The 27,649-nt window shown below is 37.4% G+C and overlaps 1 protein-coding gene across 1 annotated transcript in view; it reads right to left on the bottom strand.

Annotated features, from left to right (window-relative positions):
• Positions 1 to 13,132: 13,132 nt before the first annotated feature.
• LOC146458683 (protein unc-45 homolog B-like) overlaps positions 13,133 to 27,649 on the bottom strand; it is a 34,407-nt gene continuing 19,890 nt past the window's right edge. The window contains exons 14-34 of the mRNA XM_085090396.1: positions 27,141 to 27,194; positions 26,647 to 26,716; positions 25,417 to 25,509; positions 25,005 to 25,073; positions 24,789 to 24,854; positions 23,601 to 23,695; positions 23,165 to 23,252; positions 21,054 to 21,107; positions 19,878 to 20,018; positions 19,707 to 19,751; positions 19,373 to 19,443; positions 18,652 to 18,718; positions 18,012 to 18,125; positions 16,849 to 16,899; positions 16,598 to 16,662; positions 16,402 to 16,519; positions 15,553 to 15,644; positions 15,321 to 15,384; positions 14,358 to 14,422; positions 14,077 to 14,131; positions 13,133 to 13,805 (exon numbers count right to left, since the gene is read on the bottom strand). Coding sequence (XP_084946522.1) covers positions 13,659 to 13,805; positions 14,077 to 14,131; positions 14,358 to 14,422; positions 15,321 to 15,384; positions 15,553 to 15,644; positions 16,402 to 16,519; positions 16,598 to 16,662; positions 16,849 to 16,899; positions 18,012 to 18,125; positions 18,652 to 18,718; positions 19,373 to 19,443; positions 19,707 to 19,751; positions 19,878 to 20,018; positions 21,054 to 21,107; positions 23,165 to 23,252; positions 23,601 to 23,695; positions 24,789 to 24,854; positions 25,005 to 25,073; positions 25,417 to 25,509; positions 26,647 to 26,716; positions 27,141 to 27,194 — 1,684 coding nt within the window. The 3' untranslated portion in view covers positions 13,133 to 13,658. The remainder of the gene's footprint in view (positions 13,806 to 14,076; positions 14,132 to 14,357; positions 14,423 to 15,320; positions 15,385 to 15,552; positions 15,645 to 16,401; positions 16,520 to 16,597; positions 16,663 to 16,848; positions 16,900 to 18,011; positions 18,126 to 18,651; positions 18,719 to 19,372; positions 19,444 to 19,706; positions 19,752 to 19,877; positions 20,019 to 21,053; positions 21,108 to 23,164; positions 23,253 to 23,600; positions 23,696 to 24,788; positions 24,855 to 25,004; positions 25,074 to 25,416; positions 25,510 to 26,646; positions 26,717 to 27,140; positions 27,195 to 27,649) is intronic.

The raw sequence follows: 27,649 nt of genomic DNA, 5'->3' as shown, positions 1-27,649 counted from the left end.
TTTGCACATCTGTATTGTAAACACTCCTCACGGCCTTGAAAACAAAGAACGCGACCAAGAATTTAAAGAATTTGATAACACGACAGAAAACGTAACTCATACCAGCCGAGTACAAAAAACAAGACCGAGAACAATAACTTGTGGCCCGAAGTCTTATCACTCGGCCCATCGCGACCCCAAAAAGAAAATAATAATTTGATAGTGCTACCGAAACCTGCTCGGTACGTCTTACGGCCCAGGCAAAAAGCAACATTTTTACATTGTTTCAACAGCAACAGCAAATTCTGCAGAAACACATTGTGGAGTGGAAACTGTGTTAGGAAAATGTAGACATAATTTTGCAAATTACAGTGTAACATAAGGTCGTGCTTCAATATTTGTGAGAACAGATATACTACATGTATAATAATAATCATTAAATTATCCTTTTTTTGTTTGTTTTTTTTCCAGTGAAAGCTGCCACCATTATGTATTCCATTCTGTTTCTTCAGTAGCAGCCCGGATGCCTTTAGTGAGTCAGGAATACTAAGCAAGTATAATTTTTTTTATAGCAATAATTATTTTAAAGAATTATTACGTGCTGTACTTCCCATGTGGTAAGGGCTGTCACTGGAAAATGTTAGAGGTGTTCAATATGGGATGTAGTACAGGAAGAATTATTATGCTCCTTAATGCACAAAACCAGCAGCACCATGTACATGTTCAGCAAGAAAAACACAAAAATTTTGTACCTTTTGTCCTTTTGAGCTGTAAATCATTTAGAAGGCAATTAAACCAATCAGAATCTGTTTTCTGTGCAAACGTTTGTGAGTCTTTTGGGGTGGGATTGTACAAACATAGAAAATGGCACCTTGCCACACTGGTAATAAATTTTCAAGAAATGTTTTTCACCAATGTAACATACATCTTTTCAGAGTTCGAAATGGAAAGAAATAACACTCAAGAATACCCAATCGCTGAAAAAGAGGACTTGATAAGAAGATTTTATTGTGTGTGTTTGAAAGTTTTTGCTTCTAAAAGCAAATCCAAGAAATCTTTTGACTGGGCAGGCTTTTGTCATTTATTCTGTCTTTGCCTATTCGTGGCTGTATTTAGGAAGTGCTGTCGTGTAAACATTCCATAACCTGTTGAAATTAATTTTTTTTGTTATAGAAGGGGTTTACATCAATATGCATGGAATGTTAGCAATTTTCATGTTCAAGGTTATTTCTTGTCAGTACTTGATAAATACAGGTAGCGTTACACTTTTTATATCAGAAAATGTTTGTCTAAGGATTCAAATGCAAACAGAAATTAATTTAAGAAGTCTAAGATTTTTCTTTCTTTACTGTGCATTTCGGTTAATTTGGGAAAACTCAAGAATCTCACAGGAGCCACTGCCGCAGACACAGTTTGCTTGTCAATTTGTTTTCCCAGAAAAAGGGAGACTGCAATGTCAAATGTCTTAAGAGAGCCAGTCTAGGCGTAGCAAGTTTTGCTTAATAGGAAGTCAAAAGAACAATTCATGTGGATCTGTAACTTGAGAAGGTTCATTCAATTATTGTATTGTTTTGCCAAATTTACAAATGCAGTGTTGACCAGTACATTCTTGCTTTGACATTTCCTTTCATTAAGTATTAAGCATTCAACTCTTTCTCGTGTTTCAATACAGATTGTGCATTTTCAGGCTTGCAATCCTTGATGAATGATTTGGAACTTTCTCTTTCAATGTAACACCTATTTCTTTTTTTTAAAGGCAATTGCTTTCATTTTACCAGCACAAGCTTATATTGCACAGTTAACACCATTTAAAGCAAATACAATTATATATCCTGTACTTTGATCTGTGTGGAAAATGTTTTGGCAGTAGACATACACATTGCACAATTTTTATTTCTGTGCTAAACCTAGAACAATTTTCACAAACGAGTAATATTACAAGTCTGTTTTCAGTCATCAAAGCATCAAAGGTGATAATTATTTTGCACTATTCTTGTCCCTGTACTAATTTTTTTAAATATGGAATGAACAGGAAGCCTTTGCTTGTTTACATGAATTTAAGCTAGTTATATTGCAGTGAGGGATACCTAAAATACAAGCATTGAAGTAAGTTGAATTTGTGACACAAAATGTAATTGAAGCGTGATTTCTGGAGTGATAACAATCAAGACACCATTTGTTTGTTTACCTTGTGGTTTGAAGAGGCATCTCATTGGTGACTAAATGATGGTTTTTGATGCTCTAGCCAGTCAATATTGCATTGCTATTTTGCTTAGAAGGCGTGACTGAGTTAAAGTGACAAGGAATGCCGTCTAGTATGCTGATCCCACATACAAATACACTTGCCATTCGCGGTAGACCCACGCTAAAAGATATTGAACGTTTTCGGAACAGGTTGGTGTGCAAAGTTAAAGAAAAAAGAAAGATATTCAATGATACCAAATGAACAAATTGACATATTGTCAACCAAGCGAAATGAAAAGCAGTTGCTCCACTTTTGTACCTCTTATTAATGCTACTTTTTTACATATAATCGTGTAGTTTGGCACATTCACAAGTGCAATGTTCATGATTGTGCATCATCAGCAAAATCTGTCGTAATTGTGTTTGATGATGATAGTGATGTGTTGGAGAAAACTATGAAAGTAACTGTACCTAGTCTACCAAAGGAAAATGGTGTTCTAGTGAAAATAAACGTAATTGAATTGAGATCTCAGGTGAATTTATTTTTAGCAAAAATGATCGTGTTGGATTTCACAGGTGTGTGTTACCAGATCGTGTTACCAGTAAAAAAGCTGAAACGTCTGTCACAGAAAGTCCAGGAAATAAGGGAATTTGGGTGGAAAGGTGGTTGCACAAATCTCCTTTTTCATCAAAATTCATCATTATCTGAGATGCACTTCATGGTTACATAAAAGGCAGTCTATGACTGCATGTGGCTACTGCTTTATTTTTGTAGAACATTGCAGTAAAAAAGCAATGTTGTATAAAATTCAGAGGGGTGAATGAACAGCTCCAGTCAGTGCCAAAATTGTGCTGCTTAATTTGATCGTGTTGTCACATGGGCGAATTTGGTATGTGCTGGAGGATTTCGGTTTGTTTACACTTTAATACCCTGGGGACAGTAATAGATATGGTTTGGCTATCGCATGGTGAAGAAGTTCCAAGAATCAAGACACAAGATAAATGGATAATAAGCTTTCTTAATTGAAAAATTTATTCAGACAGACCTGTGTTCATGCTTGAAAAGCAAATTCATTCAATTTTCGCCTCGAATGAAGGCGACCGATCCAAGCAAACTGCGAATCACTAAAGCACAATTTCTCGACTCTTTTAATTAAACTGAGTACATTTTTCGACAATTTCGCCAAAGCTATTTGAAATATGACAAATCAATCAATTTAACAGAAAGGACGGTGAAATTCACATTCAAACCTGTAGTATTTTGTAGAGTGGATTCCCAGGAGCACGCAAAAGTTTGTGAGAACGTCTACAGCTCACGTGATGATTTGCAGTTCTTGTTTATGATCGCACATGTTTCACCTTGACACCAATCTCGTACCCAGAGTCCTCAGGCTTTTTGGTCAGCGGGGCGGCGCCAGGAGAGACTCTGGGATAATGGAAAAATATAATTTTTTTGATTGGTCGTCTGCCTGACAATGGAAGATCGAAAGGAAGTCCGTTGATCATTTGCGGAAGTTAAACAAAGCGGAAACTCCCAACTAACTTCCTTGTTTTGGAGGGAGATTTGAAATGTCAAACTCCGGGTTTTGTAATTTTTATGTGTGTGTCACGGTTATTTTATTTCATTTTTTTTTTCACACCAAAAATTAGAAACACTCCAATTCAAAGACGTGTTTTGAATTGTGTCAATGAAAAAATTTCTAGCCGACGAAAGATCAGCCGTTTTATCGTAGGAAGTTTGCCACTACTGTCATACGACGGTAAAACACGGCAAAATGCAAGCAGTTGCAATTGATTACTGTCGCTGTTACAAAAAATTATTTTCGGAAAATATCATTATATCAGTCAGTTTTGGAGAAAAAGCGGTAAGAGAAGAAATTGGTGAAGCCGTTCCCAAGTATGGAAACATTAAACGTAATAGAGAGGACATTGGTGTCGTCAACGTACTAAATATTTCGAACATGTTATTTACTAGTGAAGGTTATCATGGAAAAAAGAGAAGTTCTTTAACATCTATAAACCTTGTTGTGGATAAAAATTTGCAGATGACTGATCTGTTGTGGAGTGGAGTCCATCTCAGGTTGCCGTTTCGATTAATTCCCTTTCGGTTTTGCCACAAGGGAAACGCTGAAGCCATCTCCACGATGATCAAACGCTGCACACGAGAGCAAAAGTTTCACTTTTTTCAGTCACGGCCCATGGCCAGCTTGCCAAAGAAAAAAAATTCAGAAAAAATTCCCCCTTTGAGGCGGAAGTAATGGTGTGTTGAACATTTTTCTTAAATTTTGAGAGATTTTGTATTGAGAAATTTTGTCAAATTTTGTCCTCACTGTTCCATATTCCATGCAAAACAAGAACAATTAGTTATTTGTCCTAAAAAGTGTAAAAGGCCGTGGTGTTAGGTTACTTTCAGATGAAACTTTAATCTCAAACGTAATAGTACATACAGATTTGAAGATTACTTTTACAGTAATAGGGGCAGCTGCGAATAAACACTTGTTGTTTGTTACTAACAACCATCTTCTCTGCAAGAAATAAAAGTCAACACACCGTGACAGTGAAGAGCCACTCAACTTCATCAGTCAAAAAACAGGTGTAGATAATACTGAAGCCTGAAGCTGGACTTCGAAATGCAGAAGTACCTTAAAACCTTTACATTTATTTATTTCACACACGTACACAGACAAATAAATAAAAAAACTCAAGTAGTGGAGTGGAGGCTCAATAAAAGAAACCATGAGGCTCAATCTTAAAAATATTCAATAGTTATTTACATAATATATTGCTTGGAGTTTTTATATAACTAAACAAATAATATTAATGTACACTGACTTTAGTATAAAGAAAGCAAAAATGTGAAGGTAATGATAGTTTAACTGTACTCTGTTTATGTGCTGTACATTAATATATGTAAGTAAAAATAATCTAACTTTTTAAAAATATTATTTTTCCCTTCATCTGACAAAACATGCAAATACTCCATTGAAGAAGTATGAGACAAGAAAACTGTGGGTTCCCTTGCAGAAAAATATTCCCGTTTAGAGGCCAAAGCAATTATGCAGTTGCAAAGTGTGAAATCATGTCTAAAGTACCAGTTGTTTAAAAAAAATTAGATGAGCGGTGCTGTGACTTTCTGTGTTATATGTTTTAAGGAAGATTACCAGGTCTTCCCTTCAAGGGTTCAATTCGCATGGGATGCCATTATTGAGGAGATACAGGAGAAGGCCCCTGTTCGATTTCATTCTACTGCAAGTGTACCTGTTGTACATAACATGGTAGCCAAGTACCCTAAGTTTGTGTGGCATATGACCTGCAGATAATGCTTGCACAGCCTTGTGCAGAAAGTGACCACTTTCATCACAATTATATCCATATCAAACACTCCACTTGTAATAAAATTATTGGCAAATTTACTAACATAATTATTTTGGCAGTGGATGAATTTTACTGAATAATTTGGTGAAAACAACCCCTTCTATTATTTCTTCATGTAATATTCTGTCATGTAATTATTATTGCTAGTAAATATTAGCAAGAAATTTGTGGTAGCCAGCAGGTTTAAGCATAAAAATTATACTTTTCAGTGAATCATATCGTTTATTGTTATTTTGCACTGATAATCAAACAAAAGAAAAAACCGTTTCAGACACTACAATACTAGCTTGCAAAAAAACGACATTCAATATTTACTAAAGAATGACAAGTCTATAAAATATATATGTTGAACATTCCAAGGATTCCGATGGGTTCTTTACTCCCTTCCCCTTCCCTGTTAAGGGGTAACTAATAAAATTATGTGTAACCATTATCTCATCAAGTATGTAGAATTTTTAAGTATAATTTGTTAACAAAACTGTTAATTATAGAGTGATCATAGATGAAACATAAAGTTTTACAGTCAATGCTTGTTAGACCCCCCCCCCCCCCCCCCACACACACACACACACACACACACCAAAAAAATAAATAAATAAATAAATAAATAAATTACTATTCAATCTATTTTATGGGTTAAAGAAACATCACTAGCCTTATTGTTTATTCTGCTAATCAGCTTAAAAGAAATTTTAAACATCTTTAGATACAGTTTTGTAACTTATGGTATGACAAATCTATATGATTTTGAATTATTATTTTGAATGTGTGTTTCTATTGTTCTAGACCTTTGATCAATGCAGCTCACTAGGCTTGACTTAGATTGTGGCCTAATAGACAATCAGAGCCCAGGAAGGGCTTGAACTAAGAGTGACGTTTCACAATTTTCAGTTAATTTAGTTTTTAGCTAACATTATTGTCAAGGGACCACAAATTCCCACAAGTGCTGTATAATTGACACAGTTCAGCAAATGTCTCACAACACAGTGCCAATCATTCAGGATATTGGGGAGTTTGACAATAGTAATTATCTGTCGTCAAAGCAAGAGCTGCAAGATCAGAGAAGAGATTATATTATACTATTCAGCTGCAGAGTGTTGGTTGAGTATAATACTTCCCTTGCCTGAAGTCAATTAAATGTGTGACACCTATCACATCACCATCCAGTACTCAAATGAAATGGCAAATCCTTCAGAAATTATCAATTTACCAGTAATGTACCCTAATCAATCAGAATACATTAGGTAATGGTGTGTCAGCATCTGAGCTATCTGACTCACCTCTTATTTCAAGTGTACACTCCACAACCAGATGAATTCAGGCCCCACCAAAATTATGTCAATTTATAATATAAACAAAATTTCCCCAATCTATTGACCCCTTCTCTGTGCTTCCTACACTGCACCCAAATATTTATAAGAGATCTCACATAAGATAGTTTTAAATTGGTTTATCTTGATTACATGTATACAAGAACAGACTAAGGAGATTATATGCACGGTAGAGAAATTGACTGGCTAAATGAAATACCATAGTCAGAAATTATATCAACAGTCTCTCAACAATCACATTACAACCAATTTACTGATGAGAGATGGCATGATTACCACTCTCCGTACAGTTCTCATATATAATTATTACTCTGTGGTTAGGCAGAATAACTAACAAATTAACCCTCAACACAACTCACTATCCTTATTTTCAAATCCTGTTGGCACAATTATCCAATTTCTTTTATAATAACTACTTTATTTTATTTCTAGATACATTATTTAAGTATACCTGGGAGCAACTCTACAGCACTAGAAGCATGCAAGGTGTGAGCACTCTCTACCAGTTTTGCCAAAAGCTAGGCAAAAGGAATGTTTATTCAGAAAAAATAAATTCAAAACTGCTCTTGAATTCATGGCATGTATTATTTAAATATGCTGATGTTGAAATATTATTGTACTAAAGCTTGCATTCGAACACATGAATTCTTAAATTCACTTTAAGAAAAGCGTGCACACAATTCAGTCTAATAAAACTAGAAATTTTTGAGACAAAAAAAACTTAATTTACAACAGTAAATATTACTAATATTAAGAGGTGATTTAAATTATTGTCAAATGGTAACATATGTTCATTGAATTCCATTTGGACATAGAAGGGGAGAAGGTAATTTGAACATAAATTCAAGACACAGTCAGCTGCTCGGTTCTATGAGATGAGAGGTGATGGTTCCTTTTTATTTGTAAGTATAAACAGTAATAAAGAAATATGTTACTTGTCTGTTGTAGCAACGGCGAATCAAGTCCACCTTTCGCTCGCTCTTACATGAAAAAAAATCCAGTTGCTTTGATCCGCTCTTACGGGAAAAAATCCAGTTCCTTTTGATCGCGTGTAAGAATCAATTTTGGCTTTCTCGTACACTTTCAAGGCCCGATAAAACCTTCAGGCCCAATAACAGTAACACGGCTGCCATTTTGGGGCATTTGACTTCCGTTTTAATCTTAAGCATGCGCACAAAGACCGGAATCCCACGTTTTCTGGGATAAGAAATTCCATTATCCCAGAGTCTCTCCTGGCGCCGCCCCGCTGACCAAAAAGCCTGAGGACTCTGGGTACGAGATTGCCTTGACACAAAATCTCGAAGAGGAATTTCTTCGCTATGAAATCACCGATTTCCTCTTTTTAAGCCACCGAGTGTTCCTTAGAAGTGTTTCTTTTGATTTACAGTTTTGAAAACCTGTGTTTCCTTCCAAGAACCACAAATTACCATGCATGAAAGACACGGCAGCCATTTGAATTGAATACAATGATCTTCCATATTAGTAAAGCTGACTGAGATCTTGTGAACCTGTCGTGGTGAACTCGACCCAACTTAAGGTAAAATCTGCAATTCCAAAAGCCCCCGATTTACGGACTGTCGCACAACACGATAACATAGTAGCTACTGACCTTCCCAGAAGGCAGTAGCCATAAAAACGTGACACTTTTAGTGATGTTATGTTTTATTTTGTTTATTCACTCTTTGCGTGACATTTCCAGTTGAACTACATCACGTTTATCACAAATACAAAGCGATGCCTTGGACTCTGTGAGTCTTTTATAAAGACTAAAGTCCTAACGTTACTTCTGGCTAGCAGCAATGTGGCTTGAGCTCCTAACTTTCAGTTTTCTTAGGCTGCAACCTTGAATTTAAGGTTAAAACAGCGAGCACTGGTCATAAAACGTATTAGGCCGTTTGTTCCCAATCAGTCAATGAAAATAATTTAAACATAATTACTGCAATTATTAATATTATTTATTATATCCCATTTGAGAATCTGCATGGGGTTCTGTTGGCTAGCATAAAGAAATGAAAATCATGTATGTATAGATCACACACACCCTGCATGCAACTAGGATCGGTAGTGTTAAAAGTTTAAGTGCAAGATGCTGATGAACAAAGAATGATTGCAAATTTTAAGCTTGGTTACGTTTTCATTTATTCTTGCTGCTACTAGCTTAAGGATATACTTGTGGCACTGGTACATTTTTCTGACCTCATATCATTTTAAAAAGTAAGAGGTGAAGAACCGTCAGGCCAGCTGATTGCCTTTCGGGGCTCTCGTGAAGTTTGGAGCTGCATGTTGGATTGAGCTTCACACTTCCAACAAATGTTTTTTGTTGGTTGGTAAATTAAAACATATACGGCACTATCACCTGCAACATCAAGGTTCTATAATGAGCGTTCAGCTACGATTGGTGTAAATAGTTGTGACCCTTACTGGCAACCCTGTGTGTTAATGGTAATCAAAGAAATGCACTTTCCAGGCACCATCACACATCTTGCGTAATTGTACCTGATATGAACATCATGATGCTCATTGGTGATTTCCATGTGGAGGTTGGAGGAATGAAGAGCAGTTGTTCACTCAGCTGTTATATAATGCATTTGTTATTGGCTTCTCTATAGGTGGAAGGGGAAGAAACAACAAGAAAAAACCCAGGAAACTCTAGACTAAAGTCCAAATGACAGAGGGAAACCTACACTTGATTGTGAAAGGGTACTTGTCATAGGGTTCATTCTGCCAAAGATGCTTATGCTTTAAGATATGAATTATACCCTTATGGATGGCAAATTAAAGGCGCAAATATGGTCCTTTTTTGGGAAGACTTAACCCTTTCAACTGTCACGGCAAACCAGCTCCGATTGAACCTGGGACCTGAAGTATATTATCCCACCAGCCCTTTATTTCCTCCCTCTAATCTTACAGAAATGTGCTGAAAAGCCACCAATTACTTCACACATAGCCTGGGTCCACTTCTGAGAATATGGCAACAAATGCATGAATGGCTTACAAAGACAAATCCATTATCTATGAAACCTGCTTCAATTGGGCTGGGAGGGTTGGGGGTGGGGGATGGGCGTGCCTCCTGGAAGAATGAGCGATCCTGGGTTGTCATGGGAAACTGCAATGTGCCACGCCCTACCTCACTTCTCTTCTCTTCCCCACAGACCTTGGGTCTCGAAGCACCCAAGTCTCCGACCAACCTCTCTTTGGCTTGGCTCAGTTCTGGCTAAGGGTCCCAAGGGATGGTTTCACTGTTGACATTTCTTTCATTGGAAAGAGGCAGAAAATATTTCCTCTTGCCTGCATTCTCTTAGCCTCAGTCTAGTGGGTCTAGTATTCCTTTCCTCACCCTTACTGTACTGGACAGTTGACAGGACATGCCATCATCTGTTACACTTGTAGCAACGAAACGACTCTGCACCACTGAACAATCTCTGGAAGACTTCACAAACACTGGACAGGATTGGACAGAAAGATTCTGTGAGGATCTGGGTACTGCGCAGTAACTTTGTGATCTGTTCCAGGAGTCGTGCTGCCACCTGATGAAGAGAATAGTAAGTTCCTTCTATGGATTGTGATGATGAGCTGTTCCATTACCCATGAATTCTCCTGGCCAGCAAAGCTCTGGTCAATCTTCAACATCTTGATGCACTGCAGGGGGCAAGCAGTCAGCTGAGCAATGACCAAGTCACAACTCTAGCAGTTCCAGACTTTGATGCTGAACATTTTGCGTCAGGTACCATTCCCAGTGCTGTTGAGAGGCGTTTACAACAGCACTTGCTTGATCCCGTCATAGTCACCAGCAGCCTCTCCTGAGAGGAGAGAAGAGGCTTCTTGAGGACATCCTGAAAGGAGAACACTGAACTTTGTAACTGTTCTAGTCCTCTTAATTCTGCAGTTGGGGGTGGGAGTGTAGTTAGTTAGGATAACAGTTAGGACCATTAACCTTTAGATTAGATAATCTAACCATGGGTACCCAATAACCTAGCAATAGGCATAACATTGACCATAACTTCTAACGCTAACATCCTAATTGTAGTCCTGACTAACCACAACCCCATCCTTTACTTCAAAATTTATTGGACCGGAACGGTCTCAAAGTTCAGTGTTCTCCTTTCGGGGAGTCCTTTAGAAGTTTCTTCTCTCCCCTCAGGAAAGGCTGCTGGTGACTGTGACAGGATTGAGTAAGTGCTGTCGTGAATGTCTAACCACTCTGGGGATGGTTACTGATGTTAATGTTGAGCATCACAGTCCAGAACTGCTAGAGTTCTGACTCAGTCATTGTTCATCTTGCTACTCACCTTCTGCTGTGGATCAAGATCTGGAAGATTGTCCAGAGCTCTGCTGGACAAGAGGATTCATGGGTCATGGAGCAGTTCATCATCACATTCCACACAAAGAACTTACTGTTCTTTTCATTCAGTGGCAGTACCACCCCTGGAGCAGGTCACACAGACACTGAGTAGTACCCAGAACCTCACAGAATCCATCTGTTCTGTCCTGTGTAACAAGCAATCTGTACAATGTTCGTAAAGTCTACTAGAGATCGTAAAGTGGTACAGAGTCATTTCATTGCTTCAAGTGCAATGGGTGAGGGCCACTCTATACAAAACTGAAGGCCAACAAAGAGAACACATCACTTCTTGTTTGCTGACTGTGACATAAAAACGTCGGTGCTTATTTTCCATTTGATTTTAGTAGGCTTAACTCTCCTTTCTGAACCAAGCTTTCACTGAAAAAGCAGAGCAAGAGTAAATATTTCTCCGATCCAATGTAGAAATTCAATATTCATATCATTCTAAGTAGTTGTACAGCTCCTGAACCAGACTCATACCCAGTCTTTTTTCCTTTTTCTTTTTTTTAACCACACACGTTACAGTACTTACAATAACTTACGACTAACTTAACGAGGATGAATTGAGGCGCGCGGAGAGTCGTGGGAAGAGGCGCCTCTTCCCATGACACCCTGCGCACCTCAATTCATCCTGTTGTCTAATCTTCTCACCCCACAAAACACATAAATAGCAACTGGATATGAGTCTGCTCCTGAAGTGATTAATTTGTGTCCTAACCTTTACCATAATACTAAACCTCTCTATAATCTTGTTCTCATGCTATCGCTTACAACTGTAAAATGGGCTATTGGAACGGATTATTATAAAGTAGTAGTGGTCACCTAAATGGGCGCATATGACACAAATCTCACTGCATTTCATATATGCAAACTACTCAAGTGAAGAACATAATTTACATTCAAGTAATAATCAAAGATTAGGGAGTGATGATCTCTACCCCAGTTAAGTTGGTGATGACATCATCCACCCCTGCAAAATCTGCAGGGGGGTCCAGATACACATCCTAAGATCCATTCATCGTCCCATACAATCTTGACTCCAAATGCAATTAGAAGTGCATTCTTTCTGCCTGGAACGCAATCACAAGCAGCGAGGTTTGCACAAAACAAAGTCAACTCAAGCCTCGATGTGACTCGGAGGCCAGGTCGCTAAACACAAACCTGTAAAATTGGTTATTATACAACATTGTAAAATATTGAAAAGGCAGCAAATTACAGAACATTAAACAATATTGAAAAAGGCAGAATTCACAGGTTAAACTGTAGGACCTACAGTATGAAATCCGTCTCTTTTTAACACTTACAACAATAGGCACATTCACTGCAGGTTTCTTTCAGTGGAGATAGCTGTCTTTGAAAAAACCGGGCGTTGGGGTTTGTTCCTAAAGAAGCTTTTGAACTGCCTCGGTGGGGAAGCGGAAACTGAAATGATAACTTAGGCAATTTCGCCAACTCAGTTGATAAATAGAGGATATAACATGACTGCGCGGAGATACAAAATTCCTCTTCCGACTGTTGGAAAATATCCTGGATGTCGCTTCTCTCCGGAGAGAAGCGACAGCCAGTACATCTGCATTCGCAGGCTAAGTTTATTTACATGATATGAACCATGTCCGAAAGAAGCATCATGTGATCTAGATGCGCATCTTGCAAATAAAATGCATGAATCTCTCCGGAATATAGTGAAAAATGATTTGTTTGAGTCCTGCTCTTCCCTGGCTCGTCAACCAACGCTCCTACCAAGAAGAGTTGCGCCACCGAGCAGACGTCATTAGGGCTTCCAGGCAACTACCATTCAAAAGACTTTTTTTGAGTCCATTCACACCCACTTTCCAACTTCTTGTCCTATAAGGTTTTTTTTTCTGTCTGGTGATGGTGGTATGAAGAGATTATTAACTTAACCTCACGAAACAAAACAAAATTTAGAAGCTTGCAAAATAGCGATTTTATTGATAAAATATATTCTGCAGTTTGCTTATGTTGGCATCGAACTGTATGGAGACATCATCCGTGACATCTGTCTTCTCCGACGATTTCCAATAGTTTTTTTTAAAGTAAGTTTGAAGTTATACTTCGTTTAATATTTCATCACTCCCTGAGAAAATAATTCCTGAGCTAGAGTTGTAGGCAAGTCAAGGTATTCTCTGCCAGCAAAGTTTCTGTTACAATTCATTGAAATTACAATTAATTTATTTAATGCCGTATTTTCTATCACACCTTCTAAAGGAAAAAAAGAAAAGAAGGAAGGAAGCAAGCAAGCAAGCAAGCAAGTACTGTAGTCGCTACATATGGGGAAGAGAGAAACGCTAAGCGCTAGGCCCAGATTTTGGAAGGCTGTCTTCTCGGGTTTAGAGTGTGGTGAAGGAGTATGAAGAAACGAGAATGAAAATTAAAGAGCCTGGTATAGCTCTGGGTTATTTTCGGACTTTCCTCGGCTTCTATAATTTTCAGCTCTGCTCTTGGTTTTCCTTGATAAGATTTAGTTCTACAGCAGTTTCTAAACCTCTTTCAGCGCATGCTCGGACCGTAGACATGTCGGGATCGGTATCTTTAGAGAACACCATCAGAATCTCTAGAACTTCACTTTCAACGATCTGTCACAAAAGAAGACAAAATACATCAACAAATAGATCAACTCGGTTAGTCAGTTGGTCTGTCAGTGAGTGAGTGAGTCAGAGAGTCAGTCAGTCAGTCAGTCAGTCAGTCAGTCAGTCAGTCAGTCAATGCCTCACTTGATGATCTATCAACGAATTCGCAAAACAGCAAGTCACCAAGTCAACAAGTTTCTATCTCAAATAATTAGTCAGGCAACCGCTGAATCGATCAATCAATTGACAGTCAATATAATATACGCACTGTCCCTACCTTTGTTGCTATTTCCTTGTTTGCGGCGATCATATTGGCTGCAATGTGAGCTCCCCTGTGAGTCAAAGAGACAAGATGGTCAATGGTGCAAAGCGCTGTAAGTTGAGAAATTAAATCATACTATTGAAAAGTGAACTTAACTGAATAAGAACTGAAACTGAATCTGCATTTAAATAGAAATGAACATAAACTGAGAAAGCAAGTCGCTTGCTAGATTCACGCACCTTCATTACAACTGAATTACTTTGTTTATACTAATCAATAAAAAAGCACTTTGCTACCTGTGTCTTAGTTCCTTTTTGTCAGATACCAGAAGTTGTTTCAGTACATCCATGTACGACGATACCTACCAAAAAAAAAAAAAAAACACCAGTTAGGATAATGGCTGCAGGTCTACTGCACTCTGAACACTAATGTCATTCACAAATCACAGGATGCCTCTCTCTAGTGTCACCAATCTCGTACCCAGAGTCCTCAGGGGGCTCTTTGGCGAGCGGTTGGCCGCAAGGAGACACTAGAGAATTCGACCAAAAATATATTTTTTTGGATTGGGTGCTCCGTAACGGCTTGCATTGTTTTACCGCAGAAAACCTGCAGTAATCGGATGGTCTTAGGTTCAACTCCTGATAGGAGCACTCGGAGTATGCCTGTGTCACTTCTAGAATAATACATCATTCTCAATAAAATTCTAGTTCCCCAGAGTCTCTCCCGGTGCCCGACTGCTGATCAAAAAGCCTGAGGACTCTGGGTAGTGCCATGTGAACAGCCTAACAATAGCTCTGCCACATTGGAGACTAAACAGGCGGACCGCTTTTGTCATATGGTAGACGCTTCTAATTTTCGAAGGGAATTACCTTGTGACGCACTTTCCCATCCGAGACAAATAGAGCTCACAAATGGAAAAGAGTAAAATTACAGAGGAATGTATAGAATGGCATGATGGGCGTCTGAATTCTGATTAGGATTGTTTATCGAGAAATAGCTCTTTTAATAAAGATTAGCAATGGAAGAACAAAACGTTAATCTATCACCAATTTTTATCTGAAAATGTTGCCAAACTCTTGTCTTTAGAGCTCTTTTCATATTGAAGTTACTTCTCCCAAACTTAGCAAAAGGACTTTTTTCAGGATGCTGTATGCACTTTTCCCAATGATTCAGAAAACGTTTTCTAGGTGTATAGGTCAACAGTCTCTCCATGAAAACACAGAACTTCGTTTTTTAAACGAATGACTGAGGCACAGTACCTTTATAATTTGGTTACAAACTTTTTCACTAGACGAGAGGACTGCCAGTGCCCCAGAGGCCGCCCTGAAAGAGAAACATGACAATCGCAAAAGCTACAACAGAAATGAAAGGACAAGACAGGACTAGTGACGGAGTGTTATTGCAAGGTACCATTGAATTTTTAAACTAGTTTGATTACCAAAGAATCGCTAAAGAGAAGGGAAAAAGCAGAGAAGAAATAGAATATCTGACCGTGACAGTTCAAAGTCCTCCTCTCCCGACAGCAGGGTCATCAGTTTAACCCTCTCTGTTGGAGCGTCTTCTTTCTCGTACATTTTAAACACCTGTGTTTATGAAAGAACAGAAGAATATTAACTATTAAAGACTATTAAATCGAGTTCCTTCATAATTAGTTGCCTTTCTGATCAGTGATATATCATCTTCTTTGGCGTATGTCCTCATGCCATTGTGTACAATGACAAAAAAGCAACATAAGGTAAAGTGAGCAACATAATACAGCGATGCCTCTGTGTGCCATATAAACAGAGGATAGGTATCACAAAGGTGGATAGAAAGAAAAAAACATTCAAGCTTTTCAGGTTTTCTTTGAACAAGAAGGGATAACTCATCCTTCAATTCACACCCTGGGGGTACCTTGGCGACCACTTTCTGACACATTTTTAACAACTGATGGCTTCTATTGCAACTAACCAATCAAGGCAAAGAACAGTGGTAGGCTGGGAAAGGAAAAGTGCAACTTTACATCTCTGGCACTGTTCTTGTACTTTGAATGGCAAGTTGGAACGGAAACCATAAAATAGATAAAAGCTGTCAAAAATAAAATATCACAAAATAATAAAAAAAAACTTTAACAAATAGCAACGGCACAGCGCGTAGTACTGTAACTTGTTGGAGTAGTTTGCTAACAGGGATAGTGAGAGAAAAACTACAGGTATCCTACAAAATCTTCATTCTACTTCTTGCACTTCTGAAGAAGTTAACATGAATTTGATGCTGATCACTGTTAGGGCTTAAAGGGTTAAGAGGGTTGGGTGCTTTGTATTGTGGAGTGGTTGGTAGCAATACATTCAGCAGTGTTACCTCATCACACAGCACCATGTTACACATACACTCAGTAGCGGCTCGTCTGATCAGGTCATGTTCATCAAACATCAGACTCTCGATCAGCGGAAAACCTTTCGCTTTTACAATATGTCGCCTAAAACAAACACAAAACAGTACTTAATGGTTGGATAAGTGAATTACAATCCACAAGACGCCACAAAATCCATCTAACCTGACTTCGTCGTTCATCTGGGCCAAGTTCGTAAGTGCCATTAGAGATTCGAATTGTTGGAGACCCTGGCAAAACACAAGAAAATCAATCAACAAAGAACAAGTTTACTTCAGTGCTAATCAGGAATTAGTTACTGTATAAACAAGTCTTAGCTTAGGACAGGAACTGAAGAAATCCACTCATTTAACGAAGGGAAAACCCACCAGGGAGTGGGGGGAGGGGTGGGGCATGAAAACTAGACTAAGGCTCACCGTCTTAGCAGGATGTAACAGCTTGAGCAAGGGACGAATTAGGCCGAATGACTGCCAAGAAAAAACGTAATAAAGTATAAATATGAATATGTTACTCAGTTCAACTTGGTAATCAGAACAATTAAAAACTAAATCAAACTTTGTTTAACGAGGGTGACACTTAATAAAGTATATCACTCAATAAAGTGGATATCAGACTTTGAGCTGAATGGGCCACCCTGTTGAAATAAAGTTTTTACTTCCTTTTTTTTTTGAACAGTCTGTAACCACTGACCTGTGGCCCTCAGATTCCAGATCGAATTGAAATTTGGAAATGTTGGAAATGTTTGATAGGAACGGGAAAACCAGAGTACCCGGAGAAAAACCTCTCGGAGCAAGGACGAGAACCAACAACAAACTCAACCCATATATGACGCCGAGTTCAGGAATCGAACCCGGGACATACTGGCTCTTACCACTGCGCCATCCCTCGAGAGTGTGGATCAAGTCCTTGAAGGTGACCAATATTTAATAAATCGATTCCATTTTGCTGTGGGACTGTACTCTGACAATGCACAGATGAGGTCAAAACGTGGTGAGAATGAAGAAGTGCGGCTTGCAGCTTGACTGATGTTTTTACCACGCTTTGACGTTCTCTGTGCATTATCAGAGTACAAACTCACGGCAAAATTAAATTTATTTGTTTTATACAATAGCCAAGACATGAAAGCTACTGAGCTCTGATTGAAAGTTACTTAGATAATTTCCATTTGTGAACTTAGGCTTTATGGCTGCAGAAGCAATAAAAATCCGGGAGTCTACTTTGCTTCCTATTAAGAACCAATAAACCATCTATAGAGCGGTTCTCGTTTAAGTGTCCAAAGTAATTGCGCATTTGCTTTGGTTTTGCTTTCTTCGCCAGGTGATTGGTTAGAAAAAGTTGTGCCACTTTCGAAACCAATGAGAAGCAAAACCAAAACCAATCTTTCTTTGCTCGCACGCGTTTTCCCGTGCTTTGGTACCAGTTACATGTACTTCCTTCAAGTTCTTATTGGTTCATTATTGAGCTGTTTACATCTGTGGTGATTGTCCAAAGCAATTGCTTTGGTTTTGGTTTAACGCCACTCAGTCGAAAACCGCTCTGCTGATATTTGGATAAGAAAATTTATGTTGATCAGCCTGACCTTTTGTCCAGGAAATGCCACCTCAGGGTTCATGGTGATAGCAACTTTAGCCACAGCCTGAGCAGCAAGGTCTGCTCCTTTCTCTGTATTTTGGGCAGCGAGAGACACCAGTGCCTAAAAACACAGAAAACCAGATATATCTTCAACAACAAGCTTTAAATAGCACAATAAGTAAAGCAAGGTAAAGCCAACATGGGCCACAAACTCAAAATTGTATGAAATGATATGACATTTTTTCAAGTTGATGGGCTTAAAGCTGGGCCATTTAAGGGTGCTATTTTTTTTTGTGGGGACTAATTTAAGGGAACTTACATCAATTCAGTATTGCAAGTTTCAAGTCAGAACCAACCAGTCCTCAGTATATATTGTCGTCAACGATAACATATGAACACGAAAAAAAAAAAAAAAAGAAAAAAGGAAATAAATGAATGACTAAAAGTGCTCATTAAGTCTAGAAAGAGTTTAAAATAACCATAAAGTTTTTACAGTTCAGAAAACAATTTACAACATGTTGGTTTATACAGCAGTTCTCTTACTGTCCTACACAGCTGTTATTGGCATTGTCAAATGAACCAACTGCATGGGAGAATTCACTTCTCTCACATAACAACAAAGTATACAAAGGTGCCAGCGAGCCAACCTTGATTCCACCTTGCTGTACAGTCATTCCTCTGTGCTCTTGCTCACTTGTTATCCCCGTAAAAACTCTGCAAAGTAGAAAAATATACCTGTTAAGCATACAGAAACTAGAAGCATTTTCCTTTTCAGGTGAATGGAGCCAAATCCTGGCCATTACAAGATGCAAAGTGTATTCTTGGACAAAGTAAATTTGGGTTTAACAGAAATTCAAGGGAAGTAAAAAAATAAAAAAAAATAGATGAGCACTTGGTAAAATGGAAACTACAAGGTGCTACGTTTGCTGTGTGAGTGAAAAGCCTACAAACAGAGAATATCCCTGACAGGTTTAGCGAGTGGACATTGGCAGACATACAAATGTGATTGGATATCTTGTCACATAACTGAAGAAGCAATGTCTTCAGACCTCCTGGGCACAAGGTGAGTATCTTGAGGGACCATGGGCACAGCAGCCACACACCATGTATACTTAAATGAAGGAGTATTTACATCCTACTGTTCATTCACACTGTTTTCTTTACAAAAACATTACAAGGAATGAGAATCGTTTGGTTTTTTTTAATTCAAAGGGACAAAAATAAAACAAAATAGTTCTCCAGTTTAGGAAAACGTTTGGCTGTGACAATGTCAGTAACAGGTCTCTTCAAGGGTGTCTTGTTTTGACATGATTATCCAGTATCAAGTGACACAATGTAAATAACTTGTTATTATAATAAATTTAATACCTTGAGATCATTTCTCTGCTGTTATCACTCTCAGTATTTGATAAGTTGACAAGAGCAGATATCACACCTTCCTGTTAAAAAAAGAAAATGCAAGAGCCATATCAATATACCAACTTAGTCGTAATAAATAGGTTCTTAAAACGCATTTTACATCATAACGAAGTCTGGATGCTTTTTACAGTCCTTTTACATAAAAACCCTAATCTGGAAGCAATCTCTTACAAAGAAAATATTTTAATCTTGATTTGAAACAGTCTACAGTGAAACACTGTTTAGTGTCATTAACAACACACTTTAGCTTTTGAAGCTATTCCTGTCAATCTCATATACTCACTTCAACAAGTTTTCTGATCCTCTTCCTCACATACTCTACTCCATCCTGAAAAAAAGTAATTAGATGTACAGGTAATAATTAGTACCACAACAACTCAACGCAGGCAGCTTGGAAAGATGAAATGGTCAGAGATCATGTTAAACTTGGAAACAAGTGCTGCTACAGGATCACCTTTTCATGGAATTTTGGCAATTTGACTTTTGCAAATTCCCCAAGTTGCTTCATTTCATCAGGAATATCTGGTTTGTCAAATGTGTTTGTCAAGTTTACAAGCGTCTGGCACACTCCATACAGTAGAGTACCATCTTTGGCCTGAAAAGTAAAGCAAATCTTCATAGCGTACAACTAGGATGGATATCATGACAAGCCACTCTATATGCAATAAGTAATAATTGGCTTGGAAGGCATATGATGAACAAGTGAAACTAGCATTTCATTTATTGGTTTCTCAACTCCTTGTTAAATAGTTTAATACAAGTATTAAATAGCTACAAAAATTTAATATGGAATAAATTAAAAAGTAACTTAAAAAAAAAAACGAATTCATAATGGGGAGGAGAGGAGGGGGCACCTCTAGTTAAAAAATAATACTGTGCTCCTTATAACAGCCTAATAAACTTTCTATTGAGTTAAAATTAAATAGAATAGAAAATAGAAGAAATAGGAAAAAGAAAAAAGAGAATATAAAATGAGAATGAATATAATAGGGAAAATGAATAATTAATATTGAGCAAGGAATGTATCTTTAATGATACATTAATGATACTAGCATTAAACATTCAGAGATATGAGAAAAGTGAGAAGTGTATGAATTTGATTTCGTTTTAAGCTTATAATTCTTCCCAACTATGTAAGGCTTGTCATTACCCTCCAAACAACAAAAAGATAGTGCAAATTGGCAGTTCTGTCTCTGGCATCACAGACACAGTTCTTCAACTGCCATTGCCTCTGGCCACAGTCTATCTTTGTGCTTTGTAATGAGCATTTAAAACCTTTTCTACAAATTATGCTACAGTAATAATTGACTGTAGTTTAGCCCAGTGCATCACTAAACTCCCTCGGATGGCTTTTCGATCTGTGGTGAACATTCGGCACAGGGCAGTCAAGAAAACAAACATCTAAGTTTTCACTGCACACCCCCGTATTCTTATGTTTAATTTTTATTTCACTGTACCTTGAAACTTGCAACCTTTCCTGGCAAGGATTTTATAAGTTAAATATGTGGATGCATGCTTTTAATTATGGTTTGGATTTAGTAGTAGATACTGCTGCAACTCAGGGATAATTATGCCAAAATGTACAGGACCTTGTTATACAAATTATTGTTTCTTGGGTTGTACACTGTACCTTTGCTAGTTCCAGTAGTGCTATAAGTGCTTCATGGTCTTCCAGAAAAGTTTCCTTATAAAAGAGAAAGTGAAAACAACAACAATAAGAACCTAGTGTTAAATATAAATTAAGCTCCAATTGGCAATAAATTTGTAAGGGTTATCAATTTTGATAATGGACATTCATCTATTATAGCAACAATTGATCAGTCCAGACGTAACTAATCAATGATCAATGACATCATTGAGTGATCGATGTTTAATCAATGGGTAATCAACTGCTTAGTCATTGATTATTGGTGATGATCAATGGGTAATTGATGACTTATCAATGAACAAAAATTTTGTGGCCTATCAATTACTCATCGATGTCATTGATTATTCATTGATGCTATTGATTACTCATCGATTACCTATTGATTACCCATTGATTACTCATTGATTACACATTATCACGCGACATTTTTCTTCATCGCAACAAAATTTCCTGTTATATATCTTTATGTGAATGGCTCGCGACGATGATGAAAGGCAAAGAGGAATTGTACATGCAAAGTAAACCGGGAAAGTATCTAAATTCACAGGAATCCAAGAGTCATCTCTAGTCTGTTACAATGTAGAAGCCACTTATGGGAAAAATGAAACTGCATGCACCATATTGATTTGATGGAAAGTAAAATTACCGAAAACGAAATGTTCAGAAGGTTGAGTTGTCTGTCTTACTCTCCCGGCTATCAGAGTCTGTAAAATATACGTGTAAGTTTAAGACATGTTTTTCTGCTGGGGTAAAAGTTTCCCATCTAAGGCTGTTGTTTCAATCCATAAATGCAAATATGAAATATTATTGTAGTATTTCTTTGTTTTTGATTTAGTATGGTTTGTGTAGCCACAAGATAATATTGATGACTAATCAATGTCATCAATGACTAATCAATGCAACCAATGACTAATCGATGACTGAAATTTTTGTGGCCTATCGATTATTCATCAATTACTCATTGATCATTGGAAATAATCAATGACTAATCAACTGATTACCCATCGATTACCCATTGATTACTCATTGATTTCATTGATGTCATCGATTAGTTACATCTGGATCAGTATACTACAATCTTTATAATGTATATTATATACGTCAATTGAAGCAATTGTATGTAACACTGCAAAGAAGGTGGAGAATGTAATAACATTATTATTATTATCATTATTATTAATCACTGTTTACCGTTCGGCAGATGTTTACTACCACAACTTTGATTTTGTTTGAAGCTGTTCACAAGTTGCAAGCTGTTAACCAGTTGCAATCTTACATGAACATGGAGGGCACAATCTCCCAACAGAAAAACAAAACAAAACAATTGAACAACTTGCTGTATGTTTGCTGTTCAGTTGTAAATTATGAAAATAATTGAAGGGCTGAGAGTATAACTGACCCAAATGACATTTCTGATAACTTTTTGTTGTTTTAGCTCAGATTCATCAGAGTTTTTACACATGTGGCCTTGAATTCCTTCAGGGAACATTGCTTCAATGTTTTATCCACTGCTCTGCACTTTGTTTTGTGATAAAAATGGAAATTTTGCCCCAAAATCATAGATTTTTATTGCAATTCATGACTTAATGTACATTTGGTGCAGGACATTGAATTTTCATCTGAATTTTTACTTAGTCTACATGTAAGCAGGGGCCTGCATAATAATTATTGCTTTGTTTTGTGATAAAGATGGAAATCTTGCTCATAATCATAGGTTTTTATTGTAAATGAAGTGCAAAACAGCAGATAAAACATTGGAGCAACGTTTCTTGGAGGAATTCAAGGCCACATCCAAAATTCCGGTGAATCTGAGCTAAAACAACTAAAAGCTATTGAAAAGTCATTTGGGTTGGTTATGCTCTCACTATCCTTCAATTATGTAAGCCCCTGGTTACATGTAGACTAAATAAAAATAAATTCAGATAAAATTCAGTGCCCTGCACCAAATGTACATTAATTCATGAACATACATTATTGGTCCAGAAGCAGATCTAGTGAGATCCTTCTTGATGTCCAAAAATCACTGATGGCCTGAGGGGGAGGGGGAGAATATTTCATAAAACTGTGTATTTGTCAATATGGCATACACATACCTTAACTTCAGCCTCCATAGTAAGGAATGAAAGGCCTTCAGCTGCCCACTTCCTCAGCTCCATTTCTTTCTTGGATTTTGTTAGAAAACTTAAATTGCATATAAAAAAGCATCAACTTCATGACTGCTGCTTATAAATTGAGCTGATTATTTTTTTTAGTATGCTGAACTTTAAAATTTATTGACTTCTTCTGGTACAGATCAGGGTGATTTATTGCCAGGGGCTTGAAACTCTGTAATGATTTTGACTGGACTCAGAACATCTGACTTGAGCATTTATGCCTGGCACTACTAAGTTTCATGATACACACCCCAGAACAAGTCGCTGAAGTTTTGACATTCAACTGGGATTTCCATGAACTATATTTATAGGTTTCTAAACGTTTAGTATACAAATAATATAATCTTCTTGATCTGTTAAACCAAAGGTAACCCACCTTCGTACTGATTTATACAGTTTCAATGTGGCTCCTTCTACAAATGTCTGATCATTAACTGTCCCTCCACCAGTAGTGCCCAACTTACAGAGACCCTGAAATAACAAATTGAATAATAAACGTTAGGGTGTTCCGTTTGACAGACTATCCCATTTCTTATTATTGAATAATTTCTGGTTTAGGAACAACAGGCAGCATGGAGCTTTATTTTGCCAAAACAATGTTTTGTTGCCTATTCTTAGCCAACAAGAATACTTTCCAAAAGAAAGCAATTCTTCCTTAATTCAATCTTAACTCTGTTTTATCCATTCTCTAACTTTCAAGTCTATTGATGAAATCCTTTAGTGTGACCATTCAAGTGAAAGCTACTGAACAGTACTTTTCCTTTGGTACTGTTCATTATGCCGTATTAGGTGGTTCTAACTTTCGAGTCTATAGATGAAATCCTTAAGTGTGACCATTCAAATGAAAGCTACTGAACAACACTTTCATGAGGTGCTGCTTTTTTATGGTGTTCAAGATGAAGAGTTCTCTCTATTGGGGTTACTCTGGAAATGGAATAGATCCTGTTCCGTGTACTTGTATTTCATTCTATTGCAGTCACAAAGGAACATGCCCTTCAAAAGTGTCATGGGAAGATAAACAAGAGTACTCAATTTTCTGCAGGGGTACTTGTCATTTCACAGCATAGACATTTATTGGTCTGAGCTTTGAGATTCCAGGGATGTCTCCTGAGCAGCAGCCAAATTCATGCAACTTTCATTCACACATCAGACATGAACACATGAAGCATTTTTTCCCCATAATTTGAAATATAAGTTCTCAAGCCAAAAGTGGGTCACACTGGAACTATTCATGCACTGTCATGCTATGCATGGCCTTTTGGTAGCTTCTCATAACAATTTATTTAGGCTGATCCTGGAGTGGAAAGACAAAGGACTTCAGACTACATGTATGTCCAACTCTCTAACAGTAAGAAATTTGAGGGATACTAATGATGACACTAGATGACAGTATGATTAAAAATCATGCTAAGAGTTTGTTGATCTTTAAGCCTGTTTTCACACACAATACTGTATACAAAACTAATGATAGTAATAGTTGAGTAGGGGTGCATGTCAGTCCCCTTCTACTAATAATATGAAAACTAAACAGAGTAAAAATTATTATCAATCAATGATTTCTTACCACCAATGCTCGGACTTTAATGCTGTCATCCTTTAAATGGTACAAGTCCTTTAAAACTGGGAGTGCCTACAAAAAAGAAGTTTAAAAAATAAACATCTCTAAAAATTTTGACTTTAAATGGTCTAAAAATCCGTCACACAATGGCCGTCCATATTATGTGAACATCTTAGCAATTATTTGTCTGAAGACATAATTATTTTAATAAGTGATCATCACCTGTGTGTTGAGTACTGTACTCAGGTTCTTTTCAGATGCTCCTAAGGCTAATGTTTCAGAGGCAACAATCTGTTAACAATAAATAAAACAGTGAACATATTGCAACAAAAAAAAACACAAAATACCAAAACAGTTCATTAAGCCACACACTACATCAACCCACAATTATATGTCCGAATTGTTTGTAGTGCTGTCCAAAATTAAGTAAATAAAATGTTAACCAACTTCCCCAGATTTCATTCTTTCTTCTTGTAAGTTTTGGATATCTGCATTGCCCATTAACAAAATAAAAACAACATGCAATGTCAGCAACATTCTTTAGTCGGGTCTTATTTAGCAAGGAAGCTTGGCACTGTAGGTAATCCATCCATGGTAAGAAACACAGTTAACACAGTAATGTAACACTTCAGACCTGTGACATCTGGTCTGTTCTCCTAGCAAGTGCAAGAATTTTCCCCAGAAATTCTTCTTTTCCAAGAAGGGAAGAAGCTGCTTCTGGCACTCCCTAAAATAAAGTGGTCTGAGTTAATGGGAAATGTAATAAAAAGCATTATATTCTTAATTAAAAACAGAAATTTTGAAGACATTTCAACAGACATCTGTCATTTCCAGTTCATTCTTTACTTTTGACTCAATTCATTAACTTACATAAATCCTATTTGCCAGTTAGTATTGGGTATAAGAATCAGTCTGCAGCCTTATACCTAACAATGGGCAATGTGAATTACAGATGAAACGCAGTTAGGTGTGAGGTATACCTACAGGAAGAGAAACTGACTGGCATTGAAAATCATCATGCATGGATGTGAGCTCTAGAAATAGACCATTTCTGAATTGCTGTGAGCCTCATTAAGAAAGCGAGGCTAAGTGCAAAGCTTTTCATATGAAAATTAGCTTTGTTTGCATATGAATGAAAACTAATTTTCATAATAAAAACTTTGCACTTAGCCTCGCTTCCATAACAAGGTTCAAAGCAACTTGGAAATGGCCTATTCTTATGCCTGGGGAAAACTGTGTTGTCACTTGCCCCGACTTTTCACTGACTACAAACCAGTTTTCAAGGTCCACAGAAGTCATTTTCTCTGCCAATAAAGCCAGTGAGGAAGCCACAGAAATCAACTCCTTCGTAAATGTCTTTTGAAACAACATTACCTTTGCCAACGAGGAAAAACTTTTCCAAACCTGGTGGCTCGCCAAAAATAAAATCCCCTTACTTTTCACTGACTTCGAGGTAGAATTTAGCATTTCCCTAACCGTGATACAGAAATCCTTGAAATTTCCCCAACTTTGAAAAGGTTCTGTTTTTCCCTCACTTTTCTCTGACTGTGGTAAGTCAGTCAGAGAGCCGTGTCCTCAGTCAGGGACAGCAACTGTCTAATTTTTAAAGAAAAGGTGAAACAGGTTTGGCCATTAGGCTTAAATGTGTGTAGCAGTGACAAATTAACCCTCTTGAAGGTGCATTTTCAGACATACATCGGATGGTTGCCATTTCATGCTATTAAGGAAACTTCTTTTTTGTGGAGTCATTTTAACAAAATGTCCCCAGTTGAGTGCAAAATGTACATGTACCAAATACAGGTTTAACAAAAGTAACACCTACAGGCTGTATAGGGAGTAAACAGTATTGCATACCACCATATACCTGAAAAAGACAACACAAGGCAGTGGCTCCCTTAATGTGTGCTTCTGTGCTGCTCTGAGTCAGGTACTGGCTGTAATTAAAGCACAGGACAGTGGAGTCCTGTTAATCAGACATCTGATGCATTACAAAGATGTGGTTGTATAAAAGTGGTGCTGAGCTTTACGGTTCAAGTAGTTTATTTACCATAGGGCTGGTTTAAGCCCCAAGCAAACTATAATGCTAATATGCTGAGAAATAAACTCAAGACATGTAGGTCAGTGGCAGCGGAAAAAGAAGTGAGAGTTGTTAGCACTCTTGTGCAGTCAAGGTGAACATGAATTGAAGCACCGTCCTCATTTGATCCTAGCATTAGTGCAAAAGAGATGGAGCAGGGTCATCACAATGAATGCCAATGTCCTACAGACTTCATAACAACATTCTGCAGGTAATCACCTAAGAATCTTTAAATAGTGAACTGCCAATTATCATTATCGCCACAAGATTCACTTCTTTACCTAACAGCAGCTTGTCCATCTTCCATCAATGGTTCCTTTTCTTTTTGGTGATAACTGAAAACAACATTTTCAATATTTTGAATCATAGAATTACATAATCTATGTAAATTATTATTTCTTACTAATTAGGACATTTTTGCAGGGAAGAAACATGTTAGAGCCATACCATAGGTGGTGTGTCTGAAAACATGAAACAAGGTTCAAACCAAGGCATCTCTTTTGGGGTAATTTTTATTAAAGTGAAAGTTAAGTGTTAAAGAGTGCTTAAGTGAGCTATTATTCTTATGAACTTCCCAGGAGCTGCTAGCTAAGAAAGGAAATTTAGATTATTGGGAGCAAAGTTCAAAACTATCTTTCAACCCTATGGATTTCCAGGCCATATCATAATAATTAACAAGCTGAGGCAGGTAGCTTGTAATTTAACTAAAATGCAGTGGTTACCTTTGGCACCCTCTTATACAGTCAAATATATTTTTTGCACCCTAAATTCTAATCAAAGTACTCTGTAT

This window comes from Pavona decussata, unplaced genomic scaffold, assembly GCF_977016875.1.
Source record: "Pavona decussata unplaced genomic scaffold, jaPavDecu1.1 SCAFFOLD_232, whole genome shotgun sequence".
Lineage (NCBI taxonomy): Eukaryota > Metazoa > Cnidaria > Anthozoa > Scleractinia > Agariciidae > Pavona > Pavona decussata.
This window is presented reverse-complemented; position numbering and strand designations above follow the sequence as displayed.